The sequence below is a fragment of the Canis lupus genome, chromosome 13 (assembly GCF_011100685.1).
Source record: "Canis lupus familiaris isolate Mischka breed German Shepherd chromosome 13, alternate assembly UU_Cfam_GSD_1.0, whole genome shotgun sequence".
NCBI classification, from domain to species: Eukaryota; Metazoa; Chordata; class Mammalia; order Carnivora; family Canidae; genus Canis; species Canis lupus.
Window position 1 is genome coordinate 49318505 of NC_049234.1, and position 20315 is coordinate 49338819.

Consider the following 20315-nt stretch of genomic DNA (forward strand, 5'->3'; position numbering starts at 1 on the left):
TAATCTCCATACAGGTGGCTCCAGTTAAACCGTCTCGGCCAAAAAGGCACTTCTCTTCTGCTGGAACCATCGAAAGTGTCAACCTAGATGCCATCCCCCTGGCCATCGCTCGCCTGGACAACAGTGCTGCCAAGCACAAATTGTCCGTTAAGCCAAAAAACCAGAGGGTGTCAAAGAAGCACAGGCGACTTGCCAGGGTATGTAGAGCCCTTCCAGGCTGACCGGGCAGATGCCCTTGCTTGCTTTTTTGCCAAAGGAGGTGGTGCTGGGAGGGGCCAGTAGAAGGACCTAGGTCTCTCCCATCAGGGACCTGGTGTGTTGCAGTGAACAAGGGCCAGCAGGCCCATTTCCTTTCCATCGCCCCTTCTAACATGCTGTCTGCCTGGGGGCTGGTGGACCTCAGAATGAGAGGCTGCCCTTTGAGGGCCTCTTGAACACTTTGTACTTGGTTTGCCACAGAAAGGTGACCCAGCTCTCCTGCTATGGCTTAGCCAAAGGTTCTTCAGTGTGACAAGGGTGGACTTTATTTCCTCATCGTTCTAATGCTGGGCTATTGGTTTTCCTACGATTCATTTGTACTGAGCAAAAGGAATGTGAGAATGACCAATAAAGGGGCTACTGAGTAAACACGAAGGTGATGTGTTTTCCTCCACCCTTGCAATTACTCCTGGTGTGCTGGCCTGGGTTTACCTAGCTCTATACTTAGGAACAGCGGCCCCTTCTTTTGAGATGAAGAGGGCCACCGACATTGTGATAGGGTGGGAAGTGGTTGCCTGTGCCAAAGGCAAAGGCTAATTCTTTTTTCCTTACCAACATTAGGATCGACCAAATGAACAAGGTGGCCTTCCACGTCAGCTGTCCCTCGACCAGAACGGACACTCTGGAGAAGACAAGCCAATTTGGCACGAAGAGGAACCAGAGCTGCTGGAGTCCGAAGAAGAAAAGAGATGCCAAGAAGAATACTGGCTAGAACTTGAGGCCAAGTGCAAACGGCAAAAGGCTGAGGCAGCAGAGAGGAGACGTCTGGAAGAGCAGAGACTCCAGGCCCTGGAGAGGAGGCTTTGGGAAGAGAATAGAAGACAAGAGCTCTTGGAGGAGGAAGGAGAGGACAGGGAGGGAGAGGAGACAGAACTACAGCTGGAGGCAGAAGAGGGGCAGGGCAAAGAGGAGAAGCAGAGACTCAAAGAGCAAGGTGGCCAAGGCCAAGAGTGGAGAGAGCAAGAGGAAGGAAGGCACCTGGAGGCCCAAGAACAGGCGGTGTGGAGAGGGCAGGAGGCTGAGAGGCAGCGGCAGTTAGAAGAGCAAAGAGAGTTGAAGGAGCTCAGGAGGCAGGAGGAGCTGGAGGAGCAGCAGAGGCAGGAAGCCGAGAAGCAGCAGCAGGAGTTGGAGCAGCGGCAAAGGGAGGAGCAGCAGAGGCTGGAAGAGGAGCAGCGGCAAAGGGAGGAGCAGCGTAGGCTGGAAGAGGAGCATTGGCAGAGGGAGGAGCAGCAGAGGCTGGAAGAGGAGCAGCGGCGAAGGGAGGAGGAGGAGCAGCGGCGGCGTGAGGAGCAGCAGAGGCTGGAAGAGGAGCAACGGAGGCGGGACGAGGAACAGCGGCAAAGGGAGGAGCAGCTGCTTTTGGAAGAGGAGCAGCGGCGGCTGGAGGAGGAGCAGAGGGAAAGGGAGGAGCAGCGGCGGGAGGAGGAGGAGGAGGAGGAGGCGGCCACGGCGGCGGTGGCGGCGGCAGAGAGAAGGGCGGAGCTGGGAAAGCGGGAGGAGGTGGAGGTGCCCCGGCGGCCGGAAGCGGAGGCCGCCCGAGGGCATGAGGAGAAGCGGCCGCAGCCGGAGGAGCTGAGGGGCTCGAGGAGCGCGCTGCACGTGGACTCTGCAGAGAAGCCCGGGAAACGCGAGCACCTGAAGCTCGAGAAGCAAGGAGAAAACTCTGAGGAATCAAGGGTTTGCGAGAAGCAGAGCCGGGAGGCCGAGCCGTCCGGGGAGCAGCAGGCGCAGCGCGGGGGTCTTCCGGGGCACGGCCGTCGGGCACGGCAGGACATGAGACCCGAAAGCGGCCCGCAGCCTCCGCAGAAGCCGGAGGCGCCCGTGGAAGAGACGCCGGCCCCCGGGGGGAAGAAGGAAGCTGCCGCGCCGGAGACCGACCGGAAGGTGGAGGAACTGCGCTGGCAGGAGGTGGATGAGCGGCAGACCATGCCCAGGCCCTACACCTTCCAGGTGTCGTCGGGAGGGAAACAGATTCTCTTCCCCAAAGTCAATTTGAGCCCGGTGACGCCCGTGAAAGAGGCGGGGCCCGCCCCTGCTGCCCACGAGCCCGGGACCCCCAGGCCCAGCCCAGCGCCCCCCGCCCTGCCCTCCTCCCTCAGCGTCCCCCACACGGCCATCCTGGTCACCGGAGCGCAGCTGTGCGGCCCGGCCGTCAACCTGAGCCAGATCAAGGACACGGCGTGCAAGTCTCTCCTGGGCTTGTCGGAAGAGAAGAGGCGCGCGGATGGCCCCGGCCCGGAGCAGCCGCCCCGAGCCGCCGAGCCGCGGGCGGGCAGCGGGAAGGCCCGCGCCCCGGAGTCCGCGGCCGCAGGGGCCGCGCTGGCCGAGTGGGCGTCCATCCGGTCCCGAATCCTGAGGGGCGCCGAGACTGAGCGGCGCGGCGACGGGGGCCCGTGCCGGCCGGCGGAGGAGCCGCCGCCCCGGGCCCGGTGGGATTCCCGCGGGAGCCTCCGGAAGACGCCGCCGCTGAACGCCAAGTTCTCCATTAAGCCCGCTTGGCAGAAATTCTCCGACGGCGGCGCCGAGACCTCCCGACGGAACGCGGAGGCCGAGGGCGGTAGGAGGCGGCCCTCGCCGTGGCCCGGGGACGCGTCGGGGCCGCAGCCCCCGGCTACTGGCGAGCGCCCCCGGGGCGCAGACGGGCCCGAGCCCGACGCCACGGAGGGATGCAAATTTGCCAAAGACCTCCCGTCCTTCCTGGTTCCGAGCCCTCCGTACCCGCCGCAGAAAGCGGGGGACCCCCGCGGAGGCCGGCGCTGCGCCGGACGGGGAGCCCACCGGGGCCGGGGGCAGGCCGGACCCCGCGGCGCCTGGCCAGGAGGAGAAGGCCTCGCCCTTTGGAATAAAATTGCGAAGGACCAACTACTCCTTGCGCTTCCACTGCGACCAACAGACCGAACAGAAGAAGAAGAAAAGGCACAGCAGCACCGGGGACAGTGCGGAGGGCGGGCCGCCGGCGGGCAGCGCGCCGGGAGAGGAGACGGCGGGCGCGGCCCCCACGCCCGGCCCGGCGCCGCCCGCCGCCTGGAAGGACCCTGCCGACCGGCCGGCCAGCAGGGGGCCCGCGGCGCCCAAGCCCGCCCTGGCGCCCAAGCCGGCCGGCCAGACGCCCCCGTCCTCCCCGCTCGCCAAGCTCAGCCGGCCCTACCTGGTGGAGCTGCTGGCGCGCCGGCCGGGGAGGCCGGAGCCCGAGGCCGCCGAGCCGGGCAGGGAGGCTCGGGAGAGCAGCGCCCCCTGGCCGCCGTCGCCGCCGCCCGCCGAGAGGAGGAAGGCGCCCCGGCGGGCCGACGAGGAAGCGGCGGACCCCGAGAGGAAGCCCGCGCGGCCCGAGAAGCCTCCCCAGACCCCCGAGGCCGCGAGGAAAGGTACGTGGGGGGCACGGACCGCCTCGCCTGCCCGGCGCGCCCGCTGCGCCCGCTGTGCCCCGGGTGGCAAGTTCAGGTGCCGCACGGACCGCCGCGCTGCCGGGTGACCGGGAACGTGGAATGCGGCCCCCGTGCACGCGCTTGCCCGCAGTCCCGGGCCCGAGCAGGGACGCACGGGAGGCTGGGCTCGTCTCGGGGCCGTAGTGGCACCAAGGTGCATCGGCCTGAGGAGCTTCCAGGTGGATGATTGGCTTCGGCTGGGTTTTGTGCAAAATGCTCCGCACGTGCCTCCCGGTGCCGGCAGCTTGCGGCGCGAGGCCTCCTACCGAGGAGCTGGCGCGGGCCTCGCTGCCGCTGCCCCTCCGGCGTCTCCAGCCGGGCCGCGGTCAGGGCTGTGGTCACCTGCGTTGGCTTCGGGGCCCTTGAGAATCTTCATCTATTGCTTTTTCTTTCCTGTTTTGTAGAGTCGGAGGTAAAGTTGGGTCCTAGTCCAGGAAGTTGCATTCCTCAGAGAAATTCTTCCCGAGGTGTTATAGGAAGCCCGCAGGCCTCTCTGGGTTAACCGTTTAGGAAGCTTCCTGCGGAGGCCGGAGCTGCTTCCCCAGCAGCGCCGGCTTGGTTACTTGCCTCGCAGAAGGAAGGTCCGCCGTCCTTTTTAACCACGCCTCAGACGGACCGCGTGTCGACCAGCAGTTTCCAGACCCTTTCTCCCTCATTTCCGTCGGTCCTGCTGATGAGCCCACTTTCAACCTTTTGTTTGCATTTTCGTTTTTACGTCCGTGCTCGGGTCTGTGCTGGGGTAGCCGAGGGGAGTCCCGCAGACCCGGTAAGAGCCGCCCCTTAGTTCCCTGTCACCTTGTGGGGCTCATGCTCGCCAGCCCCATTGGCTCTCAGAGCTGGGCGTTTTGTGGGCCTGTCAGGTAGAAGCCTTAAAAGTTGGGGCACCAGATGTGGAGTCCAAACCCTTTGTTCCTCAAGGAGGAGCCAGGACTTGTGAGTTCCCTGCCTCCCAGTTGTGGGTTGCTGCACAGGAGGGTGGGTTTATGGTGAGCTTGTGCCTCAGCCTCCTCAGCCCCTTCCACATGGGGTTTTCCTCTTTCACCCAGCGTGTAGGAATTGCTGGGCTAGCTTTTGGATTTATTTTAAAGGGATTTGTTGCTGTGTAGCTGTATATTGGGTGTGTCCATGGGAGGAGAGGAGTTCAGGAACCTTCTATGTTGCCATCTTGAACTGGAGCCCAATTTTTAGTCTTAACATTAGCGTTTGTCATTAGATTTTATGGTCTCGTCAAAGTCCTTCAGTCTGGGGGACTCCATCCCTCTCCTTAGCTTCTCTCCAAAGAAATAACTCTGTTGTGCTTCTTACTCTTAGAGAAGTCCCTTTGATTATTAAAATTTTCTACCAAAAACCGTTACTGTCTTCTCTCCAAGTATCTAGATTCTGGGCTGTCAGGCTCTGCTGATTGAATTGGTCTTTGTTAGAAAAGAAGCGTGAGAGCGAGGTCCATAGGCCCTGTTGGTGTTGCCAGAGACCGCTGGCATTTTCCCACCTCATTCGAGGCCAGGCTGACCAATGCGTCTGACCGAACACCCCCATCAGCAGAAAAATGTTAAGCCTGGGTCTCCAGTTTCATTTGTGAAGTGTGTACCGGTGGTGCCGTCATTAGCTAAAGCCCCCACAGCACCATATACATTTAGGGCAAAGGTCCCTGAAACAGGGGTGGACATAAGTCTATGTTGCAAATCACGGTGCTACCTTTTCTTTTCCTTGGCCAAGTCCTCCTCCGACCAGCCGCCTTCATAAAGTGACAGGCAAAGAGCTTGTCAGCTCCGCTAGTTCTTCTGTTTGTGTTCTTAGTAGCCTCGCCGTGGGCCGCAAGCACACACTGAGGACAGCGCTTGGTGTCCTCCTGCCTAGTCCTCCTGCCTCGCTGCGCTTGGTGCTTCCAACTTCCCCCGGGGGTCTGTAAATACACGTTCGTTCTGTATGGCCTTCTGGTATTTAGGCTGAGTGAGGATGTCAGTGCCAATCTAAATATTAAATATTAGAAAAGCTTGATTTCAATTTTTCTTTTCAGATTTACAGATATATCAGAAATTCTAACTTTTTCTTCCTTTAGCCCCTGAATTGCCTTGCACATACTCCCCTCTTTTTTTGGTGGACCACTGCTTTATTTATTTATTTTTTAAGGACTCTATTTTTGTTGAGAGAGAAACCATGAGTGAGCACAAGCTGGGTAAGGAGCAGGGATCCCCTGCTAACCTGGGAGCCCCATATGGGGGGGCTCGACCCCTGGACTCCAGGATAATGACCTGAGTCAAAGGCAGACCCTTAACCCTCTGAGCCACCCAGGGACCACTGCTTTAGAAAGAGATTCCAAACCCCAAAGCCGAGGCTGGTGAGGTCCAGTCCATAGGCTGAGCCACTGGGAGGGCTTTGACTCTGAATCCACCCACAGTGGGAATTAAAATAACAGTGGTAATCCCCGTTTGTCCTCTAGAGGTCATCTCATTCTGAAATTCCTACCTCCTTAAGGCAGCCCTTTGTCCAAGTACTTACCTGCGGCAGCAGTGGCTGAAGCCCTGGAAAGGCCAGCTCTTGTCCCCAGAACCTGAAGGGGAGAGAATCTGAATGGGCTCTGGTTCCCCTTGTCCACTGAGTTTAGAATGAGAGAGAATAGGTTTAAATAAATGTTTTACCCCTGCTTCTTCCACCTCAACTCTGATTTTTCTGTGACCTTGTGGTAGCTCTCTGAGCCAGTCCCAAGTAGGTGATCTAGAACTTTATTTTAGGATGTGAGAGTCGAGTCATTATTTGTTGAAGGCCTTTGGGTAACCCGGGCTGAAGTTCAGACAGGATCCCCATTTTACCATCCTAAAAGGTTTTTTATTTGTTGATCCCCAGATACAAACCAGACTTGTTAGGCCTTTACATGTATTGTGTTACAGCCTTTTTAAAGTCTGGTCATAACTCTAAAATATGCTATTCAAGCCACCGTTCTAAGGAAACTAAAATTGGGCTAGTGATTTACCGTTGTCTTTTTTTATTTTTTTTTAAAGATTTATTTATTTATGATAGAGAGAGAGAGGCAGAGACACCGGTAGAGGGAGAAACAGGCTCCGTGCCGGAGCCTGATGCAGGACTCGATCCTGGGACTCCAGGATCATGCCCTGGGCCAAAGGCAGGAGCCAAACGGCTGAGCCACCCAGGGATCCCCTGATTTACCCTTTTAAATTAAAAAAAAAAAAAAAAAAAACAGGCAATCATACTTTAAAGGTATTTTGACTCTGTGATAAAACACAGTTCAAAATTGTCTGGAAACTGGCCAGCTGTTTTAATGACCTTCAGATGGAATGTTTAGTGTAGGATTCCTTTCACATAATAGCTTTAAATAGAAATCATTTGGATCTTGGCAATTTGATTTTTCAGGTATTTTACACACAGGTGTCACATTGCCCTGGAGTAAAAGACAAACAAACAAACAAAACTTTAGTTCCCATGTATCTAAAGCTTCTCGGTTAAGCTTAATGCTTGCATGTGGTGAATACAGTTGACCCTTAAACATTGTGAGGGTTAGGGGCGCCAACTTCCTGCACAGTCTTAAATCCTTGTATAACCTTTGACTCCCCAAAAACTAAACTCTTAGCCTACAATTGACTGATAGCCTTACTGATAATGTAAACAGTGGATTAACTCATATTTTACATATTTATATGTATTATACTGTATTCTTAAAGTAAGCTAGAGAAAAAATGTTAAGAAAACCGTAAGAGAAAATACATTTACAGTTACTGTACTGTGTTTATTTTTAAAAATCCACACATAAATAGACTTGCACAATTCAAACCCATGTTTTCAAATGTCAGCTGTATTTTTTAGATTTTTTTTGGTTAAAGATTAATTAAAAATACCTTTCAGATTTTTTTAATACTTCTGAAAAAATGCTGGTTTTCTTTACTGTGAGAGATCCCACCTGAATCTTTATTTGATGATTAGGGATCGTGTAATGACCAAGAGTCATTACAAATAGGAATTCTCAGGGCAACTGGGTGGCTCAGTTGGATGTCTGCCTTCAGCTCAGGTCATGATCTCAGGGTCCCGGGATAGAGCCCCACATTGGGCTCCCTGCTTAGGGGTGGAGTCTGCTTCTCTCTCTCCCTTTCCCTCCACCGTGCGTGCGCGCTCTCTCTCTCAGGTAAATAAAATCTTAAATAGGAATTCTCTTTGTGCAGTGTCATAGATCTAAAAGTATAGAAAATCAGAATCTGCCCCTTTTTGGTGCTTGAATTCTTAATTTGATTTTACTTTGGTTCTTTCTCCTCAATGTAAAGTCAAGTTGAGGGCAGTCCAGGTGGCTCAGCGGTTTAGCGCCGCCTTCACCCCAGGATGTGACCCTGGAGACCTGGGATCGAGTCCCACGTCGGGCTCCCTGCATGGAGCCTGCTTCTCCCTCTGCCTGTGTCTCTGCCTCTCTCTCTCTCTCTCTCTCTCTCTCTCTTTCTCTCTCTGTGTGTGTGTGTGTATCATGAATAAATAAAATATTAAAAAAAAGTCAAGTTGACTTAGAGCCCTGGTTGGTAAGGTTCTGGATCATCAAAGGGTAAACTTCTAGTGGATTTCAAAAAGAACAGGACTATAGTGAGCCCTTTTCCTTTGGCATAGTAAAGGATTCAGTGCCAGAATAATTCTCTCTCCAAAAGGACATAATTTTTCCTTGAGGGGAAAACAAGGGGGTGATTTTCATAGACCTAAATGGTAAAGAACAAGTCACTTTGTAGAGCCACTTTTGCCAAGCACTGTTCTAAATGTCCTGACCCAGGATCTCTTCATCTTCGGGGCAGCCTGATGAGGCATGTCACATGCCATTATTGTCTCTACTTTGTGGGTTAGAAAACTGTAGGGAAGTTAAGTAGCTTTTGTTTGACGTGAGGTCAAACCTGTAGCTGCTCAGTTTAAAAGTCTAGTTACTCAACCTCTGATACCAACCACCTGTGAAGCGTGTTTACCCCCGTTGCATAGGCGAGGCCATCACCCGCAAGAAAAGCACAGACTGGAAGGCAGAAGTCCTAGGTTCCAGCTTCAGCCTGTACACTAACTGCCAGGTGGCCTTGGGCAGGCCATCACCCGCAAGAAAAGCACAGACTGGAAGGCAGAAGTCCTAGGTTCCAGCTTCAGCCTGTACACTAACTGCCAGGTGGCCTTGGGCAGGGCACTGGGTGGCTGCGGACACTCATGCCTCCTGCCTGTCGGGGGAGAGCATTCGACCCAAATCACAGTTTCCTTCCGCATTCCTCACAGCCCTGCTCCCCCCCCCACCCCCAGCAGCCTCACTAAGTAGAGCAGTATCCCTTTTACCTCTTTCATACATTGGGGTTCCATGTAGGATGTTTGGGGGCAAGGGGTTTAATAAACAATAAGAATAACAAATCAAATAACAGCCTGGGTCCCCTGTAGGCCTGAGATTTTCTGACACAGGAGATCTTATTTTGAAGGAAGGAAAATGCTTCTGTGTCTGTTGATCAGATATGTGACCTCCCCACCGAGGGAAGTCGCTCAGGCATCAGAGCACAGTTCGTGTCAGGAAAGGCAGCTGAATAGTTCGTATCACAAGTGTTGGGGGGGAAGTGAGCAGCCTCACTGCAAACCTGCTGTTGCTCTTGCGGGTTCGGATCACAGATCGTGATCGTGGCTCGTGGAGGTTGTGGCTCTCCACGCCACCAGACAGCCCTTGGTTCTGATGCCGGCTACCTGGAGACAGCATCAGGCCCCACAGGTTAAGGACTCAGTCCTGCAAGACAGTCCCCACATCAGATGCCATTCCCAAATCCAGGCCATCGCCTGTGCTTCTGATTCACCTAAATCAGAGATTCCCACGACCTCCTCCTTAGGTTCAGTTAACTTGCGAGAGTGGCTCCCAGAACTCGGGGAAACATTTTACTTGCCAGGTAACCAGGATGTAACTCAGGAACAGGCAGATGGAAATGATACAGAAGGGCACGGTATGGGGAACGGCATGGAGCTTCTGTGCCCTCAGAGCACACCTCTCCCCTCAAATCTCCATGTGCTCACCAAGCAGAAACGCCCCAACCCCTATCCTTTTGGGTTTTGTGGAGGCTTTGTTACGTAGGCGGAACTGATTAAATCCTCAGACACTGGCGACTAAACTCAATCTCTGGTCCCTCTCCCCTCCACGGAGGTGGAGAGGGTGGGGGGTGGCGTTGCTAACAAAAGATCCAGTTCATCTAAGTCACATGGTTGGCTCCTCTGGCAACCAGCCCCATCCTTAGGGGTGGTCCCAAAGCCATCTCCTTAACAGAACCAGAGACACCTTATGCTCTCATGCTCTCGATCACTTAGGAAATTCCAAGGGTTTTAGGAGCTCTGTGCTCTAGAAATGGGCACAAAGACCAAATACATATTTCTCTTTTCATTTTTTTAAAGTTTATTTAATCTCTACACCTAGTGTGGGGCTTAAACACATGACTCCCAAGATCAAGAGCCATATGCTCCACTGACTGACCCAGCCAGGTGTCCCCAAATATATTTCTTCTAAATCACAGTATCAGGGCACCTGGGTGGCTCAGTTGGTTAAGCATCTGCCTTTGGCTCAGGTCATGGTCCCGGCGTCCTGGGAAGGAGCTGGGTGTCAGGTTTCCTGCTCACTGGGGAGCCTGCTTCTCCCTCCCCCCTGCTGGTGCTCGTTCTCAAATAGATAAAATCCTTTTAGAAAAGGGGAGGGGCGCTTGGGTGGCTCAGTCAGCTAAGTGTCTGAGTCTTGATTTCCGCTCAGGTCATGATCTATGCTCAGCACAGTCTGCTTGTCCCTCTCCCTCTGCTTTCTTATCTAAAACAAAATCTTTAGGGGATCCCTGGGTGGCTCAGTGGTTTGGCGCCTGCCATCAGCATAGGGCATGATCCTGGAGTCCTGGGATCGAGTCCCACAGTGGGCTCCATGCATGGAGCCTGCTTCTCCCCCTGCCTGTGTCTCTGCCTCTCTCCCTCCCTCCCTCTCTCTCTCTCTCTCTGTGTCTCTCATGAATGAATTAAAACATCTTTAAAAAAATAAAACAAAATCTTTAAAAAAAATAATAATTGCAACATCACGTCTCTTTTTCCACAGAAAAGCCGGTCCTTCAGAGCAGGCACTCTTTAGATGGCTCCAAACTTGCGGAGAAGGTTGAAACCGCGCAGCCGCTGTGGATAACGTTAGCGCTGCAGAAGCAGAAGGGGTTTCGGGAGCAGCAAGCAACTCGAGAGGAGAGGAAGCAAGCCAGGGAGGCCAAACAGGCAGAAAAGCTCTCCAAAGAGAATGTGAGTAGCCTGGTCTTCAGCTTGAACTCTGCCTTCCCCGAGTTTGGCTCTTTTAGGTCACGAGGATTTAAAAATAAATAAATGAAGCTAGCTGGGAGTCGGGAAGAAATACTTAGCGCAGAGCAATAGATTGACCACCGTTAAGCCCGGGAAGTGTTCTCAGTGATTTTGCCTGGTCTCCACGTGCTCTTCGGTCAACCTGACTTGGTAGACTGCACGACCCCTAGCAGCCGTCCCCCTCTGCCGTGGTTACGGGAGGAGTTGGGGAAATCCAGAGTCTTGCTCTGTGGCCCTGGCTTTCTGTGGCCCAGTCTGTTCAGTGGGCCTCTCCTCGGGAAGCAGTTTCTCCTCTTTGAGACCTTCGTACTGAAGTGCTCCGTGCTTCCAGGTGGAGTCCAGCCGCCCCTGAGGAGCAGGGCTTGGGGGCTGGCAGGCAGAGGCCCCAAGGCCTTGCAGAGCCAGCCTTCCCATGACCTTCAGTGGAAAGCACACTTGTCCTGCCTCTCTGCCCACCAGGTCAGTGTCAGCCTGCAGCCCGGGAGCAGCGGTGTTAGCAGAGCCGGGGCCCTGCACAAGCCCACCACCCAACTGGAAGAGAAGAAGCCGGAGACTGCTGCGTCCAGGCTTGAGCGCAGAGAACAGCTGAAAAAGGCCAACACTCTTCCTACGTCCGTAACAGGTAGGGAATGGACCCTGCATCACCATGGTTACAGGCTTGTCTTTTCATAGCTGCTCTACATCCTGAGCGTGAGCACAAGCACAGCCTGTGAGGCCCTTGCCTCTCAGCCCTGCAAGTCCACTTGTCCATCTGACAGAGATCACCAGGAACTCCCCACCATCATGGTGTGAGGGTATGTGGTTAAGTCACCCTGCAGCGAGCGGGGAGACCTCAGATTTGGAGCATTTGAGTTTTCATGGGGTAGATCCTCCCACCGTGGCCAGTTTCAAGCTACCAGTGTGGTATCAACTGGTCCCCTAAATTCCTGAGTGTCGAATAAGCCCTCTCCACGCCCTACTGCCTCTAGTCCCAGCAAAATGAGGTTTATTAACTTGCTCCTGCAAGGGAGCCAATACACCATAGGAATCACCTAAAGAAAGGAAAAGGCAAGATTATAATAGGATTTGGGGGGAAGGGTGAAGTTTAGGTTAAAATTTAAGTGGAATGGGCAGCCCCGGTGACGCAGCGGTTTAGCACCACCTGCAGCCCAGGGCGTGATCCCGGAGACCCAGGACTGAGTCCCACATTGGGCTCCCTGCATGGAGTCTGCTTCTCCCTCTGCCTGTGTCTCTGCCTCTCTCTTTCTCTGTGTCTCTATAAATAAATAAAATAAAAAATCTTAAAAAAATTTTTAAGTGGAATGGGGTCTTCGCAGTTTCCAAGCAAAGCAGGGATTGTATATAAAGGGGTTGATTTCAAACCTGAGCCGAAAAGTGGACTCAGGGTCCCATTTCCTTTGACACTCAGAAGTGAAATGCGTGGAGGCTGCATCTGAAAAGCCCTACTTGGAGCTCTGCACCCAGGTTGGAAATGGAAGCTGCTTCTCTGAATCAGTGACCCACGTGGCTCAGATACTCCAGGCAAAAGTGGGACGGTCTCTACTCACTGATGGGATTTCAAATGACAAGTTTCTGACTAGCATGACTTTAGAGAGCAGGGTTTTTCAGCTGAGTCCTTAATATTAATTAACAGCAGTGTTTCCTATTCATGACACACAAGACATTTTAAAAAAATTCTTTATTGTTAAAGTCATCCAGTAATGTTTCTAGCTGTTTCCTTGATAGACATCACTTGGAGGATGGCCAGAAGTCAGAAAGAGCTTCCTCCCATCTGTTTTCTGTTCTGGGTAACCTGTTCCCTAGAGGTCACCCCCCACCCACACACACCACACACACACACACACACATGTTTTATGCCTTTGTTACCTGCTGGCTTATAGGATGGAAATAGAAGTTTCACCACTAAAGCCATATATACTGTTTTGGTGAGGAGAAAAAGAAAACTTCTATTTGAAAACCACCTTGGAGCACTGCATAATTTCTCAAGAACCTCCATGGGCAAAATTTCATTTGATCTTACACCGAAGAATTGAGGATTCTAAACATATGTGTGTCACAGAGATCATTCTTTCTAAATAAAATTCCAGTCAGAGATCACACCTTTCTCTGCCAGACTTCTGTGGAAGTACCAGAGTTAATGCAGTGCAGAGCGGCTACAGCTCAGTAAAGCAAACCTTTGTTTTGAAGCATTTGTCTTTTCCATCAGTATTTCTTGAGTTCTGTTTCTGTGCAGGCCATTGCCATGGGCACTAAATAAGACTCAGAGATAAGCCCAGATCCCTCACCTTAGAGGCCCCTAAGGTCTAGTAAAGAAAGTGTTAGAATTGTGAGACAAGCTTGGAAGTGGGGAGAGCTGGCAGGGGGAGCCAAGGGCCTCAAGAGTCGGGGAGGGGGAGCGCCCAGGGCACCCTTGGAGAGGGTAACTTTTGACCTCACCTGTTCAATAAATTCAGACTGCTGGTTTGATCTCCTGGTTGTATAACGAGAATCACAGAACTTACCTTGTATTTCTTATCATGTAGGTATAGCTTCTGTGCAGAAAAAATTAGGCTTCTAGAAACTCTGAAATTAAAAGGAGCTGCACTATACTTCTGCATGCAACAGTTCTGATCACGTCGCTTTCTTTCTGTAATTCTTCTCACTAAAGATGCCCAGTGATTCACTGGGTTTTCCTTACTGAATCTTGTACTTCTAATACATCAGAATGTGGCTGTGACTTACTCTTATCCTTTTCCTTCAAAACGCAATCCAGTGGAGATCTCTGATTCAGCTCCCCCCACGCCGCTGGTGAAAGAAGTCACAAAGAGGTTCTCAACCCCAGATGCTGCCCCCGTGTCAACAGAACCAGCCTGGCTGGCTTTGGCCAAAAGGAAAGCCAAGGCCTGGAGCGACTGTCCACAGATCATTAAGTAGAATGACTTTTATCCACTCCTGTTGCCATTTATTGGCTCTTCTCTTGCCCATGTTATTTATTTTTTATAGGAGGTAAAGAAACCAAGCTAGGGAAAAGCAGCATGTTTTTATAGGCTCTAAAATAATGTTTAGAAACTGAATCAGTGGCGTTCCTTGTAAAGAGTGTATTTCCACAATCCTAGGTCCTGGTGTCTTGAGCTCCTCCTCGTTCTCAAGAGAAAATTCCATCCGAGGGACCACATGAAGCAAAATCTCCAAACTAAGAACTTCTCACAAGAGCCTACCATGCCCCTTCCACAGCCTTTGCACACACACCCACACACACCATTTAGAACATGACTCTTGTCAATCTTTGTAATGGTTTTTTGATTCTCCGATTTTTTTTACCTGGAACATTTACCCTACCGTATGTTTGGTAGTTTCTTTCCTTTTCTACCATAATGGAGAAAGAGAGGGTCATATAAACAAGAATGCCCATGCTCCTGAATGCAGTAAGTGCGAGTCGTAAGTTAAGTCTGGCGGCCAGCTCTGCCCATGTCTGCTTTTCTGAATTCTCCTTGATCCAGAACTGTAACGCGGAAAGTCAGTTCTCACTCCCATGACACTGTTGTCCCACAGGTCCTGTCGTACCAGTTCTCTCCCTTAAGGACGTGTTAAACATTTGGCCCAGTTGGCTCCTAGGGAACATTTTTATTTTAGGATCATGAAGAAAGGAAGCTACAGATTCTCTTTCCATCTCTAAGAATCTAAATGCAGTGGTTAAGATGTCCTGGCTCCATCTCGGTCCTGCCCACCAAACTAGATCCTGTGAGTCTGGGTCAGGAAAGTCTATTTTGGCAAAACTCTTCAGATGAATTTCTGATCCGTTCCAAAGGAGAACCTTGAGATACACTGCTTCCAGTGTCATCTAGCTTTTAAAACCCTGAGGGGGGGGGTTCATTTCACCCAAAGAAGAAAAGTGGGAGGAAAGTAAAACCAATCCCCCCAAACCAGATATTACAAAGTAAGAGAGGCTATACTCACATTGACTATCTCCGAATACTCCCTTAGGTCTTTAAGGAAAATTAACAGGAAGCCAAGATTTGGAGCCTTTGTAGTAAGGACTTCTGTGGAAAGTTTCTTTCTTTACCGTAATCGAGTGATTTCATATTTATCGAGTTGAATGTTATTCAATAGCATTTATAGTTTTGAGCATTCACCTTGCTACCTTTAAAAAACAGCTCAGAGTCTTAAGTGGCCTTGCTATCCCACACATACCTGTGGTCCAAAGAAGGGGACATGGCAATTTAAAAGCATGAAGCATAGACCACCAGCAAACCTACACGTTGCCAATACTAACTTCTTAGATTCTGACTCCACAGTAGAAGTACATGTCCTTTGCCCAGCGCATGGGGAATTGCATTCCTTTTTCCTCTCCTGCAAAAACACATTTTATCCATCATTATCTTCCTTTATGCTGAGCTCATTTGACAGGCAATGTATTGTTATTCTGTCATTCACCATAAAGAAAGCATTTCTTTCTGGAATGACGGCTCAGCCTCATGGTAGCAGCTGTCAGGTGTGGTCAAGCAGATAGTTGTACTCTTGCAAGTTGGATCTAATATTCTCTTTACTAGACCTTCAGACTGTTAAGAATCAGTGTAACTTTAATCATTTTTATTCCTGTGGGAAGCAGTTACTATTCCACTGCATGTTTTCCATACTGCTGTTCATTTATAAATCAAACACGTAGGCATTTGTTAGTTTTCAGTGATTTCATTACTAACATAACACACTTTTTAATGGGAATCTTTCCACCTAGAGCCCTGGTATTATAGTGCTATGATAATTCTTCTGAGCTTTTCCTTTCATTCTGTCAACTTTGGGTAATACCACAGTAAGGGTGGAGAACAGGGGAAGAAATCAGGTCATTGATGAAGAATCCTAGATGAGTCCACCACTACTGGCTCACATACCACTGAGCACATAACAAAGTAGGAAGAAATACCTCAGTTACAAAGTTTATATTAAAGTCTTCAAAAATAAAAGAGTACACTGAGGAAAGGACAGTCACAGCACTTCCAGCAACTTCTAAAGGGTACATGTTCAATATTTCATGTAAAATGACTCCACAAATTTGCACTAAATACCAATGAAGTGTTATTTTGCTTTAGTTGTGTTGCAGTCTTTTCTGATCAACAAACTATGGGGGAAATTCTGTAAAAAGAAAAGACTTTTTTTTTTAAATGAATGATTGCTATGTTAAATTTTTTTTTTTAACTTAAACATACACTTCTCTTGGCAAAGATAACAAATTAACCTCTGTTCATAAATTTGTATATTAACTAGTTTTTTGTTTACTTTTTTAATTTTTCAAGTGCAATTGTTTCTTACGCATTAATTAAATTATCATTTTAGCCAGTTATCAGCAAATTATAGTATGTATTGTCTCTTCTTGTGACATTTAGTTTAATTGCTTATTTTAAAGCAGAAATATTAGTTACAAGTGTCTTGCGATATTTTTACCAATAATAAAACTAAGTAGAGACAACAATGAAAAATATCTTAGTGTGATTTTAATATTATTTTGAGATTTTTGGTTGTATAAAGTTTTAATGTAAAATGTCCATTATTGAAGGAAAGTGATCTTTCAATAAAAAATACCTGTAAGATCTTCAGCACGTATGGAATTTCCTTTTCAGGTTGAAGCTTTTGCTAATTTCAATAACTATCCACAAGCAAGCTCATACATAACTTTTGTTAAGAAAAATTACAAGGCATTTTATGTGCTACCTTGTATTTTTTACTAGGTGTTTTAGAGAAAAAAATTTAGTGGCAAATAAAATGTTTATCTCAATTCTAAATTGGAATTGAATGGTATGCATCTCAGAGAAAATATTACACAGCCGCCTTGCTCCACATGTGGGCTCTAGAACTGTAGCACTGGCTGGGGCTGGAAGCTTGTGAGAAAGGCAACGTGGGGCCCAGGCCAGACTTATTGCTGACTCACAGGTCTCCCCTAGGGTAAAAGTGAGTGATGGGAGTGAGGCCCTCACGCTGGGTGCCACAAAACTAAGATAAATCCTGTTCTAATGCAGTATCTTTTAAAAAATACAAATGAGTACTTGGGGGCACTTGTCTCAGTTGGCAGAGCATATGACTTGATTCGGGAACTGCTGAGTTCAAGCCCGAGATTACCTAATTGGGCACAGAGAGTAACCTAATAAAATTATTTAAAATTTTGATATTTGTTCACAGTGGAATTTGTACTCAAGACAAGGATCAGTATTACTGATTTTTCTTTTGGCCTCAGGATCTATTATGGCTCAGCAAAGCACCCTTTCAGCCTCTTGGAATGTGCATTTGATTTTAGCAAGAGCTGCAGGTGGTTAATACACATATTAAGGTTTAAGCAGCACTGATATAAGACTTGACAGATGTGTTCTTTTTGGCCAATCTGTACCTCAAGTCCCCTTTCTAGGTGTGGGAGCTCTCCCACCTCATGGGTCTTGCACTCCCCCTCCCACCACCACAGACGAAATGCCTGATACATGCTTTGCTGTACTCTCTCATGGGCATGGATCCTTTTTCACTTAAAACTGGAAGAGGCTCTGAATTGATCTCCCAACTCAACTCTGTGTGGAAGTCTGGCAGTGGGAGGGAACAGGGTCCAACGTTTGTTAGTGATTTGAGCATTTAGAGCTTCAAGAAAAGCAGATGTGTCTTCCCCAGGCCAAAGTCATGGTGATTTCAAGCATTCATTATTCCTGGGCTGTATAGCTCTGGCCCTTGTCACAATTCGCCAAGCTATTCGGTATATTTTTTTTTAGAAAATTCTTTTCTCCTTAAAATAGCCTAAGTTGACTTCTATAGCTTGCAGCTAAGAACTTTGGCATGTTTGATATTTGGGACTTTATTTGAGGCATAAATGAACAAATGAAATTGATACCACAGTTGACTGTAGAGATAAAGGGCAGGTAAGCATTAGGATACATTTTTGTTACTTGTGCTTTAGCATGAGTGTCTGGGGTGTAATATGCCCTAAATAGTAGTTATTAGTACTACTAGTGGCTAAAGCTTTGGGGTGCCTGGGTGGTTCAGTTGGTCAAGCATCTACCTTCGGCTCAGGTCATGATCTCTACTACTACTACCTAAAACTTACTTCCTTAACATACTACCCTAAAATTTAGTGGCTTAAAATGACTGCCATTTTTATTATTTCTTAGGACTCTGTGGGTGAGAAATTAAATGGTACCAGGATAGCCTGAACAGCTGGGGTGGGCTGGAATACTGGGAGCCAAATGTCTGGGTTTCACCTGTCCCTGTTATCTGGCCTCCTCAGTTTTTTTAGTGTAGTGTCAGGGCCACTCCCTTACCACATGGCCTCTCCATCTGGCCGCCAGACTCTATGTCTGGGATCGCATGAAAGCAGACGCTGCCAGGCCTTCCTAAAGCCTGGGGCTCAGAAGCAACATTCATGTCACCTCCACTACATTCTACTGGTTAAGGTAAATCATGGACTAAGCTCAGGTACCAGAGGAGGAGAATGCATAAAGGGCATGACTACCGGGGGGAGATGGTAGTTCACTGGGGGCAACTTCATGCCAGGCAAATGCAGGTTGATGCAAAGTGCTATGGGACTGGAGGAGCAGCTCTAGCCCAAAACCATATATACACATTCTGAGAAATAGGATACTTCCAAGTATATAGACTTTTTTTTCCTTCCTGGTTTCTGTTGTTTCCTACCACCAAGCCAATGAACAAAAGACATACAACCACGAAGTCCAGTAAATTGAGAAATATAGATAAAAAATATTCATCAAGGTTTATAAATCAAAAATTGAAAAAAAGAGGGTAAATCAACTTCAAACTCTACTATAGAAGCGATATATATAGATAGAATTCAATATTGGTGTTTTGTTCATTTAAAAATACTAAATAAGAAACCTAATTTGATAAAAAGATCCTTTGAAAACCCTTTGTTATGAATCTCACTGTAAAGAAGTAAATGATGGGACACCTGGGTGGCTCAGTGGTTAAGCACATCTGCCTTCAGCTCAGGGCATGGTCCTGGAGTCCCAAGATCGAGTCCCACCATCAGGTTCCCTGAATGGAGCCTGCTTCTCCCTCTGCCTGTGTCTCTGTCTCTTTCTGTCTCTCTCATGAATAAATAAATAAAATCTTTAAAAAAATAAAGAAATGGTACATAACATCATAAACTAAGTTTTTAACCCCCAAGTGTATTCTGATATCTTTTTCACAGAAGTCTATTAAAAAAAGAAAAAAACTCAAAGTAGAATATCTGTAGCCTAATTAAAAGAAAGTACAACTAAATAAATTGATGTTTTTGTTCTATAATTCCTCTTAAAAGCATTTGTTAAAAAAAAAAGCATTTGTTGCTCCTACAGAAAGTAAAATATGATCATTCTCCAATAAAGTGTAATAAACAAGTTTCTTAGGCAAAATATAATCTTTCGTATAAAAAAGACTATCCAAATGCTCTATAATGATATTTTCAGACATCTCAGATAACCTAATAAGGACTGAACTTGATTATATTTGATAGCCACCCAATAAATCCAGACAATAAACATAATTATTTCTACATCCAATAATAAGCATTGATTCCCAGACCACAGGAGAAGAGAAAACTTCCCCAGGAAGTTCATACACACTTTGCAATCGTCCACTCTTAGATTCCAAGATCCACAGTTTCCCATCAGTAGATGCTGCTGCCAGCAACATTTCATCACCACCTTCTTGGTAATGGAAAGCAAATGGTGTTGCATACACCTGTGAAGTAGTTTCAAATTTCCACTGGAGGTGACCTTTCATATTACAACAGTAGATAAAGCAATCATGGGAACCAAAAAATATTTCTTGCTCTGATGCTGAGGTACATGGGGATGAAAAGATTGGTTCGCTGGTAGAGAACTGCCAAACCTGAAGGATGACAAAAAAGGCCAAAATAATTTATTAGTTTCAGTTCTCCTGTATAAATATAAGCAGTGTAGGCTACCGAAATGGTAACTACACACACACACTGAGGAACTAATAGTTCTTCTGAAAAGTAGCATTCTCAAAGTAGACCTCTGTCCCAGTGGTAAAGTCTAGGACAAAGTACATGAGTGTTATTACACGAGTCACTGCCATGCATGATATAATAAAGTTAATTTTGAACCCCATTCATGAAAGAGCTACTATTACTATGTTTAATGATGCAAAGTTCAAAGACAGAATTGCACTCAGTTTTCAATGTTTATCTTATTAGAAACTGTTCCTTATTCTCTTCTCCTAATGTAAGGAGAAGGAAGTAAGTGGACTAAAAGGAAGAGTTCATGTGCAATAATTCAAATTAAAGGTTTAAACAAAAAGCTAGGAGTTCTGTCTCTGTCCTGTGGATATATATACTATTTGCTTATTTTAAAGCTA

The 20315-nt window shown here is 48.4% G+C and overlaps 2 protein-coding genes across 5 annotated transcripts in view; one reads left to right on the forward strand and one right to left on the reverse strand.

Moving 5' to 3' along the window:
* Nucleotides 1-17126, forward strand: part of CRACD (capping protein inhibiting regulator of actin dynamics) — a 280286-nt gene extending 263160 nt beyond the window's left edge. Inside the window, 6 exon segments of the mRNA XM_038556160.1 lie at nt 15-197; nt 820-2991; nt 2993-3623; nt 10744-10934; nt 11451-11613; nt 13744-17126. Of these exon segments, the coding sequence (XP_038412088.1) occupies nt 15-197; nt 820-2991; nt 2993-3623; nt 10744-10934; nt 11451-11613; nt 13744-13904 (3501 nt within the window). The 3' untranslated portion in view covers nt 13905-17126.
* Nucleotides 17127-17780: 654 nt separating this feature from the next.
* The window catches only part of AASDH (aminoadipate-semialdehyde dehydrogenase), a 36917-nt gene continuing 34382 nt past the window's right edge, over nt 17781-20315 (reverse strand). For all 4 annotated transcript variants that reach the window (XM_038556161.1, XM_038556163.1, XM_038556162.1 and 1 more), the window contains one exon: nt 17781-19826. In XM_038556161.1, the coding sequence (XP_038412089.1) occupies nt 19437-19826 (390 nt within the window). In that variant the 3' untranslated portion in view covers nt 17781-19436. The remainder of the gene's footprint in view (nt 19827-20315) is intronic.